This window comes from Macaca thibetana, chromosome 9, assembly GCF_024542745.1.
Source record: "Macaca thibetana thibetana isolate TM-01 chromosome 9, ASM2454274v1, whole genome shotgun sequence".
Taxonomy (NCBI): domain Eukaryota; kingdom Metazoa; phylum Chordata; class Mammalia; order Primates; family Cercopithecidae; genus Macaca; species Macaca thibetana.
The window spans coordinates 79,537,578-79,556,261 of NC_065586.1; the positions used below are offsets into that span (position 1 = coordinate 79,537,578).

Here is an 18,684-nt window from a genome sequence, read left to right on the forward strand (position 1 = left end):
AAGTCTTTCCTGTGCTGTTCTTGTGATAGTGAATAAGCCTCACGAGATCTGATGGTTTTAAAAAGGGGAGCTTCCCTGCACAAGCTCTCTTCTCTTGTCTGCTGCCACGTAAGATGCACCTTTCACTTTCTGCCATGATTGTGAGGCTTCCTCACCCACGTGAAATTCCAATAAACCTTCCCTTTGTAAATTGCCCCGTCTCAGGTATGTCTTTATTAGCAGCATGAAAACAGACTGATACATATGAGGACATTTGGAATATGCACATGTTGAAACACTGAGAGGAAGGAATTATGAAAGGGTAGGGCTAAAGTTCCTGAAAAGAACTGTAAAACATCATGGAAAAGAAATAAAAAAAAAAAATAGCTCACAATTTCTTACCATTTAGATATCACAATATTTCGATAAACACTTTAAAGTCATAGAATTGTTTTTACTTTCATCTGAAACTTGTAAGCAAAACGTTGGCTTCCCCATGTAAATAAATGCCCTTTTCATTTAGGACGCAGATTTCCCCACTAAATTAGAAATGAGCTTCATTTATTTCCATCTCATAGACACTATCTACTGGTCACAGAGTCATTGAACTATAATTGAATTAAATTCCTGCCATAGCTTAGCTCCAAAATTAGTATCGACAGCTCCATTCAACATCGTCTAATAGACTTCAGAAGGGGACATCTACTGTGTAATATCGTTGAGGTTTTGGATTTTTTTTTTTTTTAAGAGTCTCACTCTCTCGCCAGTCTGGAGTGCAGTGGCACGATCTCAGCTCACTGCAACCTCTACCTCTCAAGTTCAAGTGATTCTCCTGCCAATGTTGAGGTTTCAACATTTTGTATGATATACTCCATTTTGTATGATGTATCATTTTGTATGATAAATACAGAAAATACTGTTGATGTATGTAAAATGCTTCAAAAGGTCTTGAGTTTTCAGGATCTTACAAAGAAGACACTATTATGATTTCGGTACTCGGCTCATTTTTTCTGATGGTGGACTACCATTAATTTCCTTAAAATATCTTTGTTAGCATACGTGCAAATTATGTTGACTCATAACCCATTATTTTATTTAGTACTAAAATACTGAAAAATAGTGTTATTTAGGTAACTTAAACATAGAATCCTTGTTTTGTCTACTTGTTAAACTTTCTACCTCCTAATAATTTCTGCAGAGCTAGTTGTGTTCCTTGAACACCTTAGCTCAACTGTGGTTGACTAGCTCTGCAACGTAAGGGCTGTTTCTGTCTCCTGTATTTTGTAGTACTACTTGGTATTTCTAGCATCTCCCAGGTGGGTACCTTCCTCAATGTAATTATCATCCAGCTTATCCTCCTTTCCAACATCATTTATGAAAATGTTAAATAAGTCCAGCTATAATGCTGACATCCCTGAAGCACACTCCTTAACACCTTTTCTTAACTTGATGCATTGCCATTTATCATTACATTCCTTTAGCCAATTTAAGTCCCAGGAAGAATGTTAATATTGAATCCAATTTGAGCTAAATTTTAATTAAGATTTCCTGAGACATTTTAACTGATTTAAGTATAATCAAAATTGATATCTCCTCTGTTATCCCCATCCTCCAATTTTCTAATTTTATCCATACACAAAAGAGAATTAGTTTGTCTGGCTTGAATAGCTCTCTATAAATATATGCCATTCATTTTGACTGTTTCTGCAAATGTTTCTCCTTTGCCTTTAGGAGTATGTCTGTCAGGCTTATACAAGTCCCAGAATCATGTCATAAAATGCCTTTCCTTCTGGCAACCACAGCTGTCCACCCCCAAATACCCAGCCTCAGGACTTAGTTGCATTAATGCCATTTCCTTTTTCATTCTCAATTATGTTTTGCTGCTATTTATGTGGACATTATTACTCTAAGCGTGACACATAATAAAAAATAGAATATGCATAATATAACCCCTTCAGCATAGTGCAGTGTATAAAGTACTTTGTTTACATTTATTGAGGATATTAAGCATGAACTTTTGAATGGGAAATTAATTAACATGGTGTTCCTGAAATTGAATTCCAGTTTCAAGGTAAATGTGCATGTTTACATTTGATCAAGGAAGGTATGTCAGCATCTTCACCATATTTTCAAAGGAGTCTGCAAACTATAAAAACTACTACTTTTAGAAGTAATGTACTGAAAATATAAATATAAATAAAACATTTCTACATGTTAATTTACTACAATTACGTGTTTTCTTTATTCCACAGAAAACTTTTAATTATATTCACTCGTGTAAATTGAGACCACCTTTCTTTCATTCTTCACGTTTTGTATGATAAATACAGAAAATACTGTTGATGTATGTAAAATACTTACTTACTATAAGATTTCCCACTATAATCCCTTTATATCCTTTTTCTCCTTTAATTTATATTTATCAGCAAGTGAAGGAGCCACCTTTAATATAATAAATCACTGGTACTTTAATGTTGCTTGATGAAGTTAATCATTGTTATCTTTTCATACATAATAACCCAAATAAAGTCTTTTAGATATCAGTTGTATCAAAATGATTATAGATATATGTAAATTAGTTATACAGATGTCTACATGCTTAATTTCAAGGGCTCCAAATAGACTTCCTTTCCTCAAAGTAACATTTCTTGGGCTATGTTACCCTTGATATTCTTATAATGGGAGATGCATTTGTTTGATTGTTGACACGTTAATACTCTATGACTTATCAGTCCTTTATAAATCAGGGGGTGCAAGTTAAGAATCTTTCCTAGAGCAATTGCAAACAAAAAGGACACAAAGACGAGAGTCTCTGGGAGGAGACTTTATGAGGAGGAGAAAGCTATGGAAGGAAAAATGAGAGTAAAAGGAAGGTTGGGAGAAAGAAAAGCAGACTATGCCTATTTCATTTTTCCAGGTTCAGTCTGTTTTAATATGAGTTTATGTGTCAAGAACGCAAGGTGAGAAGGAAAAAAAATAAATTTCCTATAGGGATATTTGATTTTCTGTTAGGGCTTTCCTCTTTTCCCTTTGTTAAATTAAAATAAAGATAAACCTTCAAGATCCAAAGTTTGTTTCTTATCACTCTAACAGAAAAAAAAAAAAAAAAAATCACTCTTATTCTTGTGATTGCTTCAGTATTGTAACAGGACACAGTAGCCTCAGTTTAAAACAAAACAAAACAAAACACAACACCCAAGAGTATATATATCAAGCAAACTTTCCTCTTTTTTTTCTTTGAAAGCCAGCTCCTTTTGTTGGGGGAATAAATGGCATGGTGGTGAAAAGTTGTGTCCTAAGTGGATTTATGTTGTGATTTTCAATTCCAGCTCACTGCAGTCGACGCAGACGAAGGGTCAAATGGGGAGATCACATATGAAATCCTTGTTGGGGCTCAGGGAGACTTCATCATCAATAAAACAACAGGGCTTATCACCATCGCTCCGGGGGTGGAAATGATAGTCGGACGGACTTACGCACTCACCGTCCAAGCAGCGGATAATGCTCCTCCTGCAGAGAGAAGGTAATTTACATTAGAACCAATGCAGTCTTTTCATCGGGCCCATTTAACCCTGTAATTAAATTTAAGAACCGCGGCAAGTAGTCTTTTATCCTATAAACATCTAAATTAGATCAGAAAAGCAGAGAGACCAGAGTCTCAGGAACAGCATGCATAGACTGATTTGGTTAAATTGTGGGAAAAGGACAGTATCAGAGGCATATTTCAAATTTATTATGGAAAAGTAAGGCTGCAGACAGAGAGAGAAAGGCTCTTGTCTTCAAAGAAATTAACATATGTGTCAGTGGCATGTAATGTTTCAGGGTTTCAAAGTAACTTCTGAATGTATGGATAATTATATAAAATAATATATATATTTAAATATGTATATACACACAGAGACACGCACACAGACACACACACACGCACACACACACACACACACAGAGTGAGCTAAAAGATTTCCTATTACAATTACATCTTTCTAGTCTCCCACCTGAGAAATCCCTTTTGTTAATTTATTATTTCCAGATTTTCAGTATCATTCCAAGAAAATATGAATAAATATTAATATACTCCTTCATTTTGCTGGGTTTTTTTTTCCATTCACAATGAATGTATCATGGGATCCTCTCCATGTAAATACTAGATAAATCCTTCAAATTATTTTTTTCACAGTTATGTAATATTCCTTAATAAGTATAAAACTATGGAAGAAGTCTATTATTGATAAACTTGTATTCCTTAATAAGTATAAAACTGTGGAAGAAGTCTATTATTGATAAATTTTTCAATTTATCCTCTTTTACTGACAATGGAGAAATATTTAACACTGAACATGCATCATTTTGAATGTGTGCAAGTATATTAGTTTTTTATATTGGTATGTTAAGCCCAGATTACAATTATTCTGAATTTTCTACTAGTGTTTATGTGAATTCATATTGTATATTTAAATCCTTATTGTATTTGGGGTGTATCCTAGTACACAGTAGGAGGTATTAATGCAGTCATAATTTTTTCCAGTCAAATAATCTCTGGTCCCCACAAAATACATTGTGATATTCATCCAAAGATGAACAACATTGGATAGTTCATCTTTTCCTCACAAATTTGAGATGTTGCATTTATTATATCATATATTTTCTTATGTATTTTGATTTTGATCTAAATGTTCTATTCAATTCTATTATTTATATTTTATGAGCTATTACCACACAATTTTAATGATTAAGGTTACATAGTATGCTCTATCCTCCGGTGCTACTAACTTACCTCAATGCTGTTTTCCCTCCAAAATGTTCCTTCTCATTCTGTTAAGTTTTCTCTTTGACTTTAAATAAGCTAGTTCAGTGTTTCTGTTGTTTTTGTTAACTGTGTTTTTATTAGGAACATAGGAGATTTATAAATTACTTAGGAATATATTATATATGTTTGATGTTGAATCTTTCTATCCAAGAACATTTTGCATTTGCATTTTTGCATTTGTCCATGCATTTTTTGTGTTTTTAGCAGGCTTTTTCTCTTTTTATGTAAGTTCTGTACATTTCTTGCTTGATCTGTTTCTACATCTTTTGTTTTAATTGCAAATAGGCTTTTTTCCCCCCAGCCAAAGTCTAACTCTGTCTCTCAGGCTAGAGTATAGTGGCATAATCCCAGCTAACTGAAGCCTCAAACTCTGGGCTCATGCAATCTGCCCACCTCAGCCTCCCTAGTAGTGGGGACTACAGGTTCAGGCCACCAGTCCTAGCTAATTAAAAACAAATTTGTAGAATCAGAATTTTGCTTTGTTGCCCAGGCTCGTCTCAAGCTCTTGGCCTCTACTGATCCTCCCACTTCGGCCTCCCAAAGTGCTGGGATTACTGGCATCAGCCACAATGCCTGGCCTCCATTTTCTTTCTTTACTTTCATTTCCTAGTATACTTTCAATAAAAATGCTTATCTCGTTTGTGACTTGAATGAGACTGCCTCAGTGTTACCCCATTAGTTTGGTCTATGGTTTTAAAAACTATTAATAATACATTAAGAAAATACTCATCTATTTCTATTTTATTGACTTTTAAAAATAGTAATGGTGCTTTTCTCAGATAAAATAAATAGCTATCATATATGAGGACAGTAATGACTTTACTTCTTGAGTTGATGATATAGTGACTGATCTTACTATAGCTCCTGTTTTGCTTCCATGGTTTAGATGGATCTATTTTGCATCCATGGTATGGATTATATTAGGACATAATGTTTTTTTCTCTTGAAATAAGCTGATATTATATGCTTGCTGATACTTTATTTAATAAAATTAGTCTGTATTTTTTTTTGAGAAATCCTATCAAGATTAGGTATAGTTGTCATAATACTTCATAAAATAAACAAATAAAAACATAAGAAATCCCCAAAATAATAAGTATAATATCAAACATGAATGTATTATAAACATGTATAAAACAAATAAATGAGTCTGAATCTGGTTCTCTGGAAAGACACAACAAAAATAAAGACGTAATTAATTGGATAAAATGCTATCTAACCTAATCAAGAAAAAAAGAACGAGTAAAACTACACAATAAAATCTAATGAGGAAACTACATAGAAATAGAAAAAAGTAAGATTCATAGGAGACAACTTTGCTTAAAGGTATGCAAAATTTGAAACAGAAATGGATGATTCTTTTAAAAGATACAATTTACCAACATTAGTTCAAAAAACAACAACAGGCCGGGCGCGGTGGCTCAAGCCTGTAATCCCAGCACTTTGGGAGGCCGAGACGGGCGGATCACGAGGTCAGAAGATCGAGACCATCCTGGCTAACATGATGAAACCCCGTCTCTACTAAAAAATACAAAAAACTAGCCAGGCGAGGTGGTGGGCACCTGTAGTCCCAGCTACTCGGGAGGCTGAGGCAGGAGAATGGCATAAACCCAGGAGGTGGAGCTTGCAGTGAGCTGAGATCGCGCCACTGCACTCCAGCCTGGGCGACAGAGCGAGACTCCGTCTCAAAAAAAAAAAAAAAAAAAAAAAAAAAAAAAAAAAATCTCAAGAATCAGATAACTCAATATTACACCAGGTCCAGCAAGCTTGACAGAAGGACTGTAACTAAACTTTGCAGGGTGTGTGATCATCATTAATCACAGAGATATGGTTGGCGGAGTATTAGATTCTCATTTATATTTTTAAACTAGATTTCCTCCTCCTTAATAGTTTGTTTTCCTTTGAAGCTCATGTCAAAAAATAATTATAATGCACATTACCCCTCCTTGCTGTCATCGACAGATGATAGGTGTCTTCCCAATAACTTTTCTTCTTTCTAACCTCATATCCTATTGCCATCTACATAGTGGAAAGTCACACTTGGAAGAGTTTATTTCCTACCTGCCTGACATTCACTTCAACAGTACTCCTATCAAACTTCACATTGACTTTATATCCAATAAGAGGTTTAAGGCATCTCCCATCTTGCAGTCACGCTGACCAAACTTAAACTTAAACTCTACCAACTGAGCCTCATTGTTAAGATGAAGTTTCTATCAACAGGTGTAGCCCATGAATCCCACCTCTGTAGCCTTAACTCCTACTACCGCTTCGCTTATATCCTTCTCTTTAGTTCCACAAAACATACATTTCTTTTCTTCAATGCTCTGTAAATTGACATGTGAGTTTTCCTCTGTCTGTTAATGTTCTGTGGTATTTATATGTAAATACATCTTGGATCTGAAATCTCTGCCCCTGTAACTTCTTCTGAAAAGTTTTTTCCTTCCTCCTATGTTGGTTTTCAGTCTGAAGTTTTTGCTCCTGTAGATTTCTATATGTACTTCCAAAATAAGAGAATAGAAACTATGAACATTGAACTGTAAATATAGCTTTTCTAGCACAATATTGGTGGAAGACAAAGGAAAACAAAAACAGTAATTTTTCTGTCTGATATCTACCAGAAAAAGCAATATAAATATCTGTAACCTTCGTCTTAGAAACAAGCTAGAAATGCAGAATTACAAATAGACTCCTCGTAGCACATATTGACATATTTAATAGAAAATAATAAGATAATACAATCATCTATAAGCCAGGAACATTATCTCATTACTACTAATTACTATTGTCATATCAAAAAGTTGTCTTTTTAATTATTTTAATTATATCATTTCCAAACTTAAAGTATCTTAAGTCTATTTTTCCAAAGCTCTTCTTTATTCATATTTTATGTTATTCTTACAACAAATGTTATAGATGAAGTTTTATTCATGGTATTAATAATTTAAAATTGTGATTTCATAGTCTGAACCTCAGACTTGAAATTATTTATGGCTTCCTGTAAGGTAACACCCTTTATTACAAAAAAAAAAAAAAGTGTTTTATATTCACACATAGATAAGTACAAATTCTCCAATTTATTTTAAACATTTGTTCTTCTAGGATGTAGGGAGAAATGGAAAGCAGATTTTGAATTCAGAAGCCTTGTATTTATCTGCCATCATTAATTAATTTTATAATCTTGATTCAGTGAGCTAAATTTTTCCATTTTAAAATTCTCTTTTGTAAAATAAGAATCAAATTAGATTGTTTTAAGGATCTTTTTCAATTATAAGAGTGTTACCAAAACACCAAGTTTTCAGTCTAGGTCCTGCTGCTCACCACACAGAGAGCCAATCACTGACAGATCAATTATTGCCAAGGAAGAAGGCTTTAATTGGGTGCTGCAGCTGAGGCGATGGGAGATCAGTCTGAAATCCATTTTACCGACCAACTAAAATTTTGGGTATATATAGCAGGGAAAAAATGTAACAATGTGTAAAAAAGTAGGAACTAGGAACTAGGGAGGGGCAAGAAAGCAGTCACGATGAATGAGGGGTCTAGCATCTCATTGTCTGGATATGGTGATCTGGTGTGTTTCATTTCTTTAATACTTTTTTGAGAGGCTGCAAGTGGTTTCCTGAGGAAGGAACTCACATAAAACATGTAAGTTTCAAGCTCTAAGACCAGAAGGATGAATTTCTATGTTTATCAAAAAAAGTGATCTATGGGACTATTTGTTTGGTTTCAGTCCCCCCTTTCTAATTATCAGTTCCTCAATCATGGGGAATTTGGTTGTCAATCTCTCTGGCTGCTTAATGCTGAGGAGGGCCATCATGGGCAGCATTATACTATAGGTGATTTCATGGTCACCCAGAAATCAAAGGCTAATCTAATAGTGTCATTTTCTTCTGAAACACAGTATTTCTCTCCTCAGCCCCCAACTTCCAACAAAGGCAAGTCATAGCAGGACAAATCTACTTTCAAAATAAGCTTCAGGCCCATATGCTTAGCCTGACTAACCACCCAAAGTGCAACAAGAATCATTTTTTATATAGGTCCTACATTGGCTTGCTTGGAACCTTTCACAAGGCCATTTCAGTCAAAGCCCTGAGAAAATAACCACTTCCTCCAATTGTGTCCCCATTGTAGAAGAAAACATGTTGTTATTAAATGTATGCAAACAAACACATCACCATCAATTAAGAATATTATTCTGGAGAAATTAGGCAGAGAAAAAAATATGCCTCAAATTCTGTTTACAAAAGTATTCTCTACTTAATAAACTCAAAGCATAACTTTATAGGTTATAAATAGCTCTAAAATGTTATCCAGACTCTGTAGAACAAAACAAAAAAATCAGCAATATTTCAAAGATAAAAGCCACAAAAATTATTTCAGTCCTTCATTAGTTTAGTCCATGCAATCAGTTCTTGCCCTGCTTCATATTGGGTTAACAATCTTTATGAACACATCAGCCTTTAAATTAGTACCCTGGAATTTTCCTCTCTAACCCAATGGCACAATCTCCAAAGTTATCATTAGCCTGCATTCAAAAGTCCTTTTCACAAACTCCACCAAAGAAGCAAGCCCTGGACTATAGCTGATTATAAGTCACTTTTTGAGAAGGATCAAAGCAAAATAATAAATGTAGATGACAAAAGCCTTAAGACAGCCATAAAGACACAGTAGATAAAGAAATTTGGTTATTTCTGTGGCATCCAACAATTTAACATAATAATCATAATTATTACTGACAACACATATTGACATATCAGAATTTTAGGAATCTCATAAAATCCTCAATTAATAACCCATCCCTGTAAATATTAAACAAAGGAAGCTTAACATCACCTCAGATTTGACAATGTCTCCTTCATAATTCTAACATAACAACTAAGCCTAATAAGCCTTACATGTCTCTCTTGAACTTCAGGGAAACTAATACCCAGAAAGGTTAGTATGAGGTCAAAAAGACTGAATTTAGAACTTGAAATTTTGCTATTGGAAATTCTGTCAAATATGAAAGGTTTAAGACACCTGATAACACAAAATATGATCGCAGGTCACTATAAAATATTTGTTTATTTAGCCAAAATAATAAAACAAAAACATTTACCTTTTGATAGAGAGGTGACTGTTTCTAAACTTAAGACAGCATGAGGCCAACTAATTCTGTCTCTCACCTCTCCATTTTTTTCCCTGCAGTTTCCTCAAGAAGTGAACAAAAATATCTTACATGAAAATTTTATTCAAATGAGAAAACCAAATTTTATCTTTGTATGGTATATTATTAATGTTAAATCTAATTTTAATAAAATCTTACATACAAATCTATCTAATTTTAATCAGTTTGACTATAAGATTTTCACAAACTTCTTATAGCCTTTTATGATTATCCATTAAAGAGCAGATCAACGCTCCAAGAAAACTCTGTTATTCTGACATATAGGCCCAGACACTGGCCTTGCATGATTGTGCTTTTGATATTAATGTTTAATTTACAGAAACTCTGAACTAAGTTTATCCTTCAAAATTGCCCCTTACCATCTCACACACCCACAGCTTCCACAATAGTTCCTGGGTCCACAGGGATTGAATAGTTTTAATTTCTGGCCCTGTGTCTCGTGAAAGCAGTTCATTTTGATTGTCACCTTCTCCTGTATCTGAAGATGAGACTTTGACTAGTATCAGTGCTCAAAATTTAACAGAAGTCAGTGCTTTCTTCAGACCCAGGATTCAAAGACCTGGAAGTTAACAGCACAAGGATTAGTTAATAGGATATTTATACTACAGAAAGCCTATTATTCTAATATGTCACAAATTAAAACACAGTGGTTTGGAGTTTAACAGATACTACTTACAGCACTTCTAACCACTGTGTTAAAGCAGTTAGGTTATTCATTCCATATTTCTAATTGTTAGCATTTCAGGGACAGAACTGTGACCAAAAGCATCAAAGTTTTGATATGTCCTTTGCCAAACTTTTCAAAGTAAGGCAACTAATGTTGTTGTTTTTTTTCCATTATTGAAAAATGGCAAATGCAAATATCAGTTTTGGAAATTCAGAATAAAGATAAGAAATGTCATTTCACTTAAATACTACACAACAAAGCAAGGACAAAGTGAAAACCACACAATAATTTCTCTTTAGCTATTTAAAAGACCATCATTACACATTTCTAAGATTCACTTCTGGATACAGTACTTACAACTAATTAAGTAACTTTCACCACTTAAGTCTTCAAACCAGTGCAACACTAGTACATATTTTGTTTTCAAGTACCACATGAATGCCCATCAGAGATAAATGGATTTGGATCAAAAATTACAACAAAGTATCATACTTTTTAATGTAATTACTGCTTAATTCAGTTGAGTGTCACTTAATGTTAATAATGATAAACAAAACTAAAGTAGTTTGAGAGAAATTCCAATCAATTAAAAATTTCCTTAAAGAAATCTCTTTCCTGAACATTAAAACTTTGAACCCATATCACAGTTTTTCTTCATTAAAGGAACGGATCTGAAGTAACTCAAATTATTGATTGAATTGAATTACCTTGGAAATAAACATCATTTAAACACTTCTATTCTCATCTACTTTTCCAAATGACTAAGTATGTAATGTACTATTTTTGTTTAGAACTTATAAAAATAAGTCTTTTATGTGATTTTTGCCAGGAACCTTAAAGTTATCATAGCTAGCAATATAATCAGAGGTAAGAAAAAACAGTCAGATTTAAATGGCTGCTGTCCTTCATCAATGTTTTGAAGCTTGACAAAGGTAGTTTAGAAACTTTCAATAAATAGAGCAAATGATAAATTGTTGGGGATACATAGAAAATAAAATGACCATTCATAGAACCAAATAAAAGCTTTCCATTAGAAACTAAAAACCATCAATAGTTTTATATATATGTATATGTATACAAATATATATATGTGTATGTATACATATGTGTATATGTATAAATATAAATATGTGTATATGTGTATATATGTGTATATGTGTATATATTTGTATGTATAAGTAGAACAAACAGCAAATAAATGAAAATTAGAAGCAAAAATAGGCCGGGCGCAGTGGCTCACTCCTGTAATCCCAACACCTGGGGAGGCGGAGAAGAGGGGATCACGAGATCAGGAGATTGAGACCATCATGGCCAACATGGTGAAACCCCATCTCTACTAAAATACAAAAAATTAGCCAGGTGTGGTGGCAGCACCTGTAGTCCCAGCTGAGGACTGAGGCTGAGGCAGGGGAATCACTTGAACCCAGGAGACAGCGTTTGCAGTTAGCCGAGATCATGCCACTGCACTTCAGCCTGGCAACAGAGCAAGATTCTGTCTCATGAAAAAAAAAAAAAAAAAAAAAAGCAAAAATAAACAGTATTCCAACCCTCAATTTTTCTTCTACTTAATTTACCTCGGGTTACAGTGTTACCCAGAGCCAAAAAAATTCACCTGATGAATATTTTATTCCTGATTCAGTTTTCTGACATTTACTGGCTTTAAGTCCAGCAGTACCATTATATATTTTCTGTAATTAAGAAATTCACTTCAGGAATGTGATGCAGAATAGCAAATATACTATGAAATTTGGCTCCATGTTACATTCAGCTTTGGACTTAACTATATTTTAAAAATTGCCAAATTGCTAATGTATTTCTTTACAATAATTTATATTTTACTTTCATTAAGATATGAGCTTTAACTATGAACAATGTTAATTAGCCAAAGTATTCCAATTTTTATCAAGTTTCAAAGGATATTTTATTATCTAAGCTTTTACAACTTTGTATTTTCTTTGTATGGGCATGAAGGTAGACACACAGAGAAACAAGAAAAATGGCATGTGACTTACACAGACCATCCATGATATGCCTGGACTTTCTGTTTTGTCCTAGATTTTCTTTCTTTTCTATTTTTAATAACCAGTTATTTTAATTTAGGACAAACATTCATCGGACAAAAGCTTTTGTTATAAATTTTTTTTTTTTCATTATCAACTTCCTTACCAAAAATGTATTTTCATATCTGTAACTTTTTTCACATCTCTTTTTCTTCTACTTACTGGTTTTCTTCTACCTTGTTTCGTAAGTAACCATTTCAAGCCCATAATTTGAATTAACATTTAGATAACTTCTGAACTAGACAAAATGATTTGTTCTCAATAAAAACACATCTTCTTTAGAATTCTTATCCTTAGTAGCCTTAAATTTTAGAGAACAAAGTTTTAGTGAACACCTGAGAAGCAAGAATTTCTGGGCTATCAGATATTAGCATTTTACAGATGAGATCCATTCCACAGTTTTTAGAAATATGTTTCCCCATAACTTTTTCTTAATTAGAAATGACCCAGACACCCAATGAGCATCAAGAACAATTTAAAATTTTTGAATTACACAAAAAGTTTACCTACAACATTTATTCAATTTACAAGTACTTGATTTTTTTCATTTTAATAGTTTATCTAGATTACTCTGAAAACTGAAATATTTAGACACCATCATTTAAAGTTAGCTGTTTCCTTGTTCACTATGCTTTTTTTTTTTAATAGCTGGTGAATGTCAAGTCCTCAACTAAATCTTAAAATTAAATATATAGTTATTTTTGCCAGTAACTCACAAGAATCAGCTAAGAACATGCAATTAGTCTCATTTGTCAAAGAAGGTACACAAACCAAGATCATTTTATTTTGGCTGGGTTTATAGTTTTATAACCTTCTATGCCAAACCATGACACCTCAATTATATATAGCAGAGTCATATATAAAACCCAGACAAAAATGTATGCTGACAATTCTAAAGACATTTCTTTTTTTTTTATCAAAAATTTTAAAGCCAGCTTGTTTATTGTGGTTTACTTAAGTCATTTGAACTTGAAAAATACTTTGGGCTTACTTATTTTATGTGTACTCTTTTATTTATAAACCAAATTCGTAGACAAAAAAGAAAAAAAAAAAGACCCATAATATATGAACATAAACACATTACGACACATACAAACACACATAAAAATCCAATCCATTTTACCTCAGAACTCTAGCCGTGATATAGCAATACAAACTCACTGGTTTACATAGCCACACTTTCTTTAATCCAGTGAAGGCTGTGAATCAAAATTTTGGGTAGAACAGTTTTCATGGCAGTTTGATTTTTAAAGGCTAAACCTCCCCAGACTCCAAAGAACACTGGGACCAATCACCACCACAAGAGACACACGAGAACGTCACGTACTGACCAGGCCCAACTGTGGTTAGAGCAGTAGTGCAAAAGCTTGGATACATGGAACTCTGTCACTCTTTCCCATTCAATAGCAAACTCCAGATTCCAAAGAATACTGGAGTCAAACCGTGTTTAAAGAAAGTTAGTTTACTGAATTCTAGTTTCCTCTGACTATATCAAATTCGCACAATCACCAACACAATCCAACTACTGAAACAACAAACGAGCCCTAAGAGTGTCCAAACTGAAACAGTTGGGGTGCTTCTTCTTTCTATTGGTTGGGCTTGATCAACCCACAAACGAACATTTCTTAGGAATTTCTCAAATTGAGAGGAGCCAATCCCACTGTCTGGTACCCACAAAAGATACACACTTGCTTACACATACACACACACCACAATTACAAACAAGCTCCCAAGAGCGTTCATACTGAAATCCCCAAAAAGTGTCCATACGAACACAGGGTGCTTCCCACTCTCAGTCATTTGGGCTTGTTCAACCTACAAATAAAAATTTCTTTAAAAAATTCTCAAACTGAGAGGAGGGGATCCTGCTGTCCAGGACCACAAAGGAACTGACACTCATCTATCTGGATGCAGATGTCAAATTTCAAATGCTGTTCTGACTAGACAATCAGGAATGTAGTTGGGGGTAGCTGCTGTTCGGCCAGAAAGAAACTGAAACACCTCCAGTGAAAATCAGGTGGGCAACTGCTTAGGAGGCCTTCTGAGACACTCGACTCAAGGCCGCCAAGACACAAGCAATGTGTTCCGGTCAGGTAACCAAAATCTGTCACAGGAACACTAGGGGTTCAGTTTAGATTATGCTGCTGGTAATACAAAAAGCCAATCACTGAAACAATAATTGTTGTCAAAGAAGAAGACTTTAATCCAGTGCTGTAGCTGAGCAAATGGGTAACAATCTCAAATTCAACTCACTGACTGACTAAAATTAGTGTTTACATAGCAGGGAAGAATTGTTAATGTGTAAGAAAACAGGAGCTAGGGAGGGGCAAGGAAACAATCATAACGATTGAGGGGTGTGACGATTGAGGGGTGTGACATTGGATGTGGTGATCTGGTGAGTTTCAGTTCTTTGATACTTTTTTTTGGAAGTCCTGAAGGTTGTTTCCTGAGAAAGGAGCTCAGATAAAACAAATGTAAGTTTCAAGCTTTAAGATCAGAAGGGTCAATTTCTATGTTTATCAAGAAACAAAAAACAAAAAACTATTTATGGGACTATTGGGTAGGTTTCAAGAGTATATAAGAAATATATTACCTCTTTTGTTCTACTTTGACCTTTATTACCAGATGAAATATAATAAAGCTTTATGATGTTCGTTTTTAGAAATGGAGATTTATCTACATCATTCTGGCTATATTACAAAAATAAAATTTGTCTCATATATATGCTCAGTGTTATGCATTTAGCACTAGCTATAAAATGTGAATACAAAATGCTTGCATAAAGTATTTTTATTTATATAGTGACTGCCCTATTTTAGTAAGTGCTTAAATGATGCTGTTGAATTACTACTATTTATTACAGCATAAATGCTATTATTTTATTGTTAATACTATTGGTATTCAATTTTAGGAAAGCTAACTCTGACACTGTGCTGACATCAGGGATAAAAAGGAGATAGCATTTTAAAAGGCAATAACCCACAAGAAACCTGGTGCTTATTTAAACACATTGTAGGGGTGTGCCAGGATGTTGCAGATGAAAAATGCAAGACCTTGAGATATGATCTCCTCCAAATAACTAAGATTCACATCCAATAAGGGAGGAAAACATAATTAGCAATACTACCTTTTGAATTATTGTGGAAAAGAACAGAGAAGGCAAAGGAGTAAGGACAGATCAAGGAGATGGTCCTGTTGGGCTAAAATTTGTCTCTGTGTTCTGTCTGGGTCTAGAGTCCTCTTTGTTTCAGCATTTTAAAGTTTTCTTCTCTGTGACAAATATCCAAGTGCCTCATATGAGTTTAAGGTCCTTATTGTAGTATTGTCACACTTTAGCCCTCTAAAATGGGAAGATAATGAAAGGGAAAGGAATAAAGAAATAAAAAAGTGTAAGTGTAGTTTAACTATGCTTTCAGAAGCCTTAAGACACTGATATTCTTGTAAAACCTCTATAAAGTATTCTTGACCAGTAAACTGAAAATCTAAAGCATATCAGAAGCAGAAAGGGGCCTAGCTTTTGAAAGAAAGCTTCGAATCTGCAGTACAGATATGTTCCAGGTCAAAAAAAATAGTTAAACATTGAGGAAGTTTCTTGGATCCAGGGTTATTGAAGATGTTAGGTGAGTTTATAGAGTTTTCTCCTGAGGTAATTTAAAAAAACAGGTGAGTCTACGTATTGTACTTTTCATGAGATTCTGAAGCAGTGGTCTTCAAATTCTAGTTTCTATAAGTAGAACCTTGGAAATTTGTAAAAATTGTAGATTCTTGTATCCTACCCTAAAGATTATGAGACAACATGCTCAAATTCTAACACCAACATACCCCATGCTGGGGAGGGGTGAAGGAGTATCGTGCCTTTGTAGGAATTTAGCCAAGTGGAAGGATTCAATTAAAATATCTACAGTATTATAAAGGATGTAACTAAGGAAAATGCAAGATTGTTTACACTATTCATAAAGTAGACTAAGTAACCTTAAGCCTTATTTTGAGTAATTTATTAATAATAAATTATAAAAGTATGTTTCATATATATGTATACATGTACTTATATATACAAATATATAAACTTATTTCATCTTTATCATGACCTTAGATGTTATTATTATTTACATTTATTATGTGGAAATAATGAAACTGAAAGAAGTGATTTGCTCTAGATCACTGAGGGCAGCACCAAAATTCTAACTCAGGAATATCTGGTTACAAATTCTGTGTTCAACATCACTCACCTACTGTTATTACCGATAGTGTTGTAGGACTTGTTATGCATAGAGAATGTACTATCACAGAAAAGAAAGAGAAGAGATTCATAAAATGTTTTAAAAACTTGATCAACAACAGACGCTAAAATAAGCCAAGATCTTCAAGGGTAATATCAGGGAAAATGTTTTACATCTTGGGGCTGCTTCTGGGGTCAGATCACCACCTGGCAGGATGTTAGGTCTACCTCAAAATGACAATTCCTTTGTTCTCACAACATGGGAAGTGGGAATCTTTGCAGTATACTATAAATTTTGTAACTTCCCATTGTTTCGTGTTCACATTAATAATTATAATTATAAAAGCAACATTTCATCATCTGTTTGAATCCATTTAAGAAATATCTGATTAATTTTATTGGCAAATTTTGATACTAAATAGATAAAATCAGAGACAGAAATGAATACAGATATTTTAACTAATTACAAAAGTTTAAAATATTTCAATTTAAAGTGAGATTACTTTAGAACAATATCATGATAAATGTAGGTATGAGGGGTTTTTTTTGTTTGTTTTTTTGTTTTTTTTTTTGATTCAGAGTTTCTCCTGGTCGCCCAGGCTGGAGTGCAATAGCGTGATCTCGGGTCACTGCAACCTCCACCTCCCGGGTTCAAGCAATTCTCCCTCCCGCCTCAGCCTCCTGAGTAGCTGGGATTACAGGCCACCACAACCAGCTAATTTTTGTGTTTTTTAGTAGAGACGGGGTTTCACCATGTTAGTCATGCTGGTATTGAACTTCTGACCTCGTTATCCGCCCGCCTTGGCCTCCCAAAGTGCTGAGATTACAGGCGTGAGTCACCGCGCCCGACCATGAAATTTTTTAAAGTCACGGTAGCTTTTATGTTTACTATTCTATTGTTATCTATCTACTGATGATATGCTCAAAAACAACTTGAATTTAGGTATATTATAAAGTGACAAGCTATAAAACGAAATTTTAGTGCCCATGTTCTGAATTCGTTTTTTTTTTTTTTTTTTTTTTTTTTTTTTTTTTTTTTTCTTTTCTTTTTTTTTTTTTTTTTTTTTTTTGAGACGGAGTCTCGCTCTGTTACCCAGGCTGGAGTGCAGTGGTGCGATCTTGGTTCACTGCAAGCTTCGCCTCCCGGGTTCACGCCATTCTCCTGCCTCAGCCTCCTGGGTAGCTGGGACCACAGGCGCCCGCCACCACGCCTGGCTAATTTTTTTTTTTTTTTTTTTGTATTTTTAGTAGAGACGGGGTTTCACCGTGTTAGCCAGGATGCTCTCCATCTCCTGACCTTGTGATCCACCTGCTTCCCAAAGGGCTGGGATTACAGGCGTGAGCCACAGCGCCCGGGCTGAATTTCTTTTAAAAGGTTTTGAAAAGTAGAATGGTTTAGTTAATAAACTCAGGCAAATATTTTTGGTGACCATGTCTTTTAATTGAAGCATGTCATAAAGAGTTTGGGACTACTTTAAGAAGTTTCTAGGCTAGGCGTGGTGCTCAGGGCTGTTATCCCAGCAGTTTGGGAGGCTGAGGTAGGTGAATCACCTGAGGTCAGGAGTTCGAGACCAGCCTGGCCAACATGGCAAAACCCCATCTCTACTAAAAATACAAAAATTAGCCGGATATGGTGACACAGGTCTGTAATCCCAGCTACTTGGGAGGTTGAGGCAGGAGAATCGCTTGAACCCGGGAGGTGGGGGTTGCAATGAGCAGAGATCATGCCACTGCACTCCAGCCCAGCCTGTGGAGCGACTCTCCATCTCAAATAAATAAATAAAT

At 34.5% G+C, this 18,684-nt stretch overlaps 1 protein-coding gene across 3 annotated transcripts in view; it reads left to right on the forward strand.

Annotated features, from left to right (window-relative positions):
* Positions 1-18,684, forward strand: part of PCDH15 (protocadherin related 15) — a 1,784,920-nt gene that overhangs the window by 1,453,399 nt on the left and 312,837 nt on the right. For all 3 annotated transcript variants that reach the window (XM_050805159.1, XM_050805156.1, XM_050805157.1), the window contains one exon: positions 3,309-3,502. In XM_050805159.1, coding sequence (XP_050661116.1) covers positions 3,309-3,502 — 194 coding nt within the window. The remainder of the gene's footprint in view (positions 1-3,308; positions 3,503-18,684) is intronic.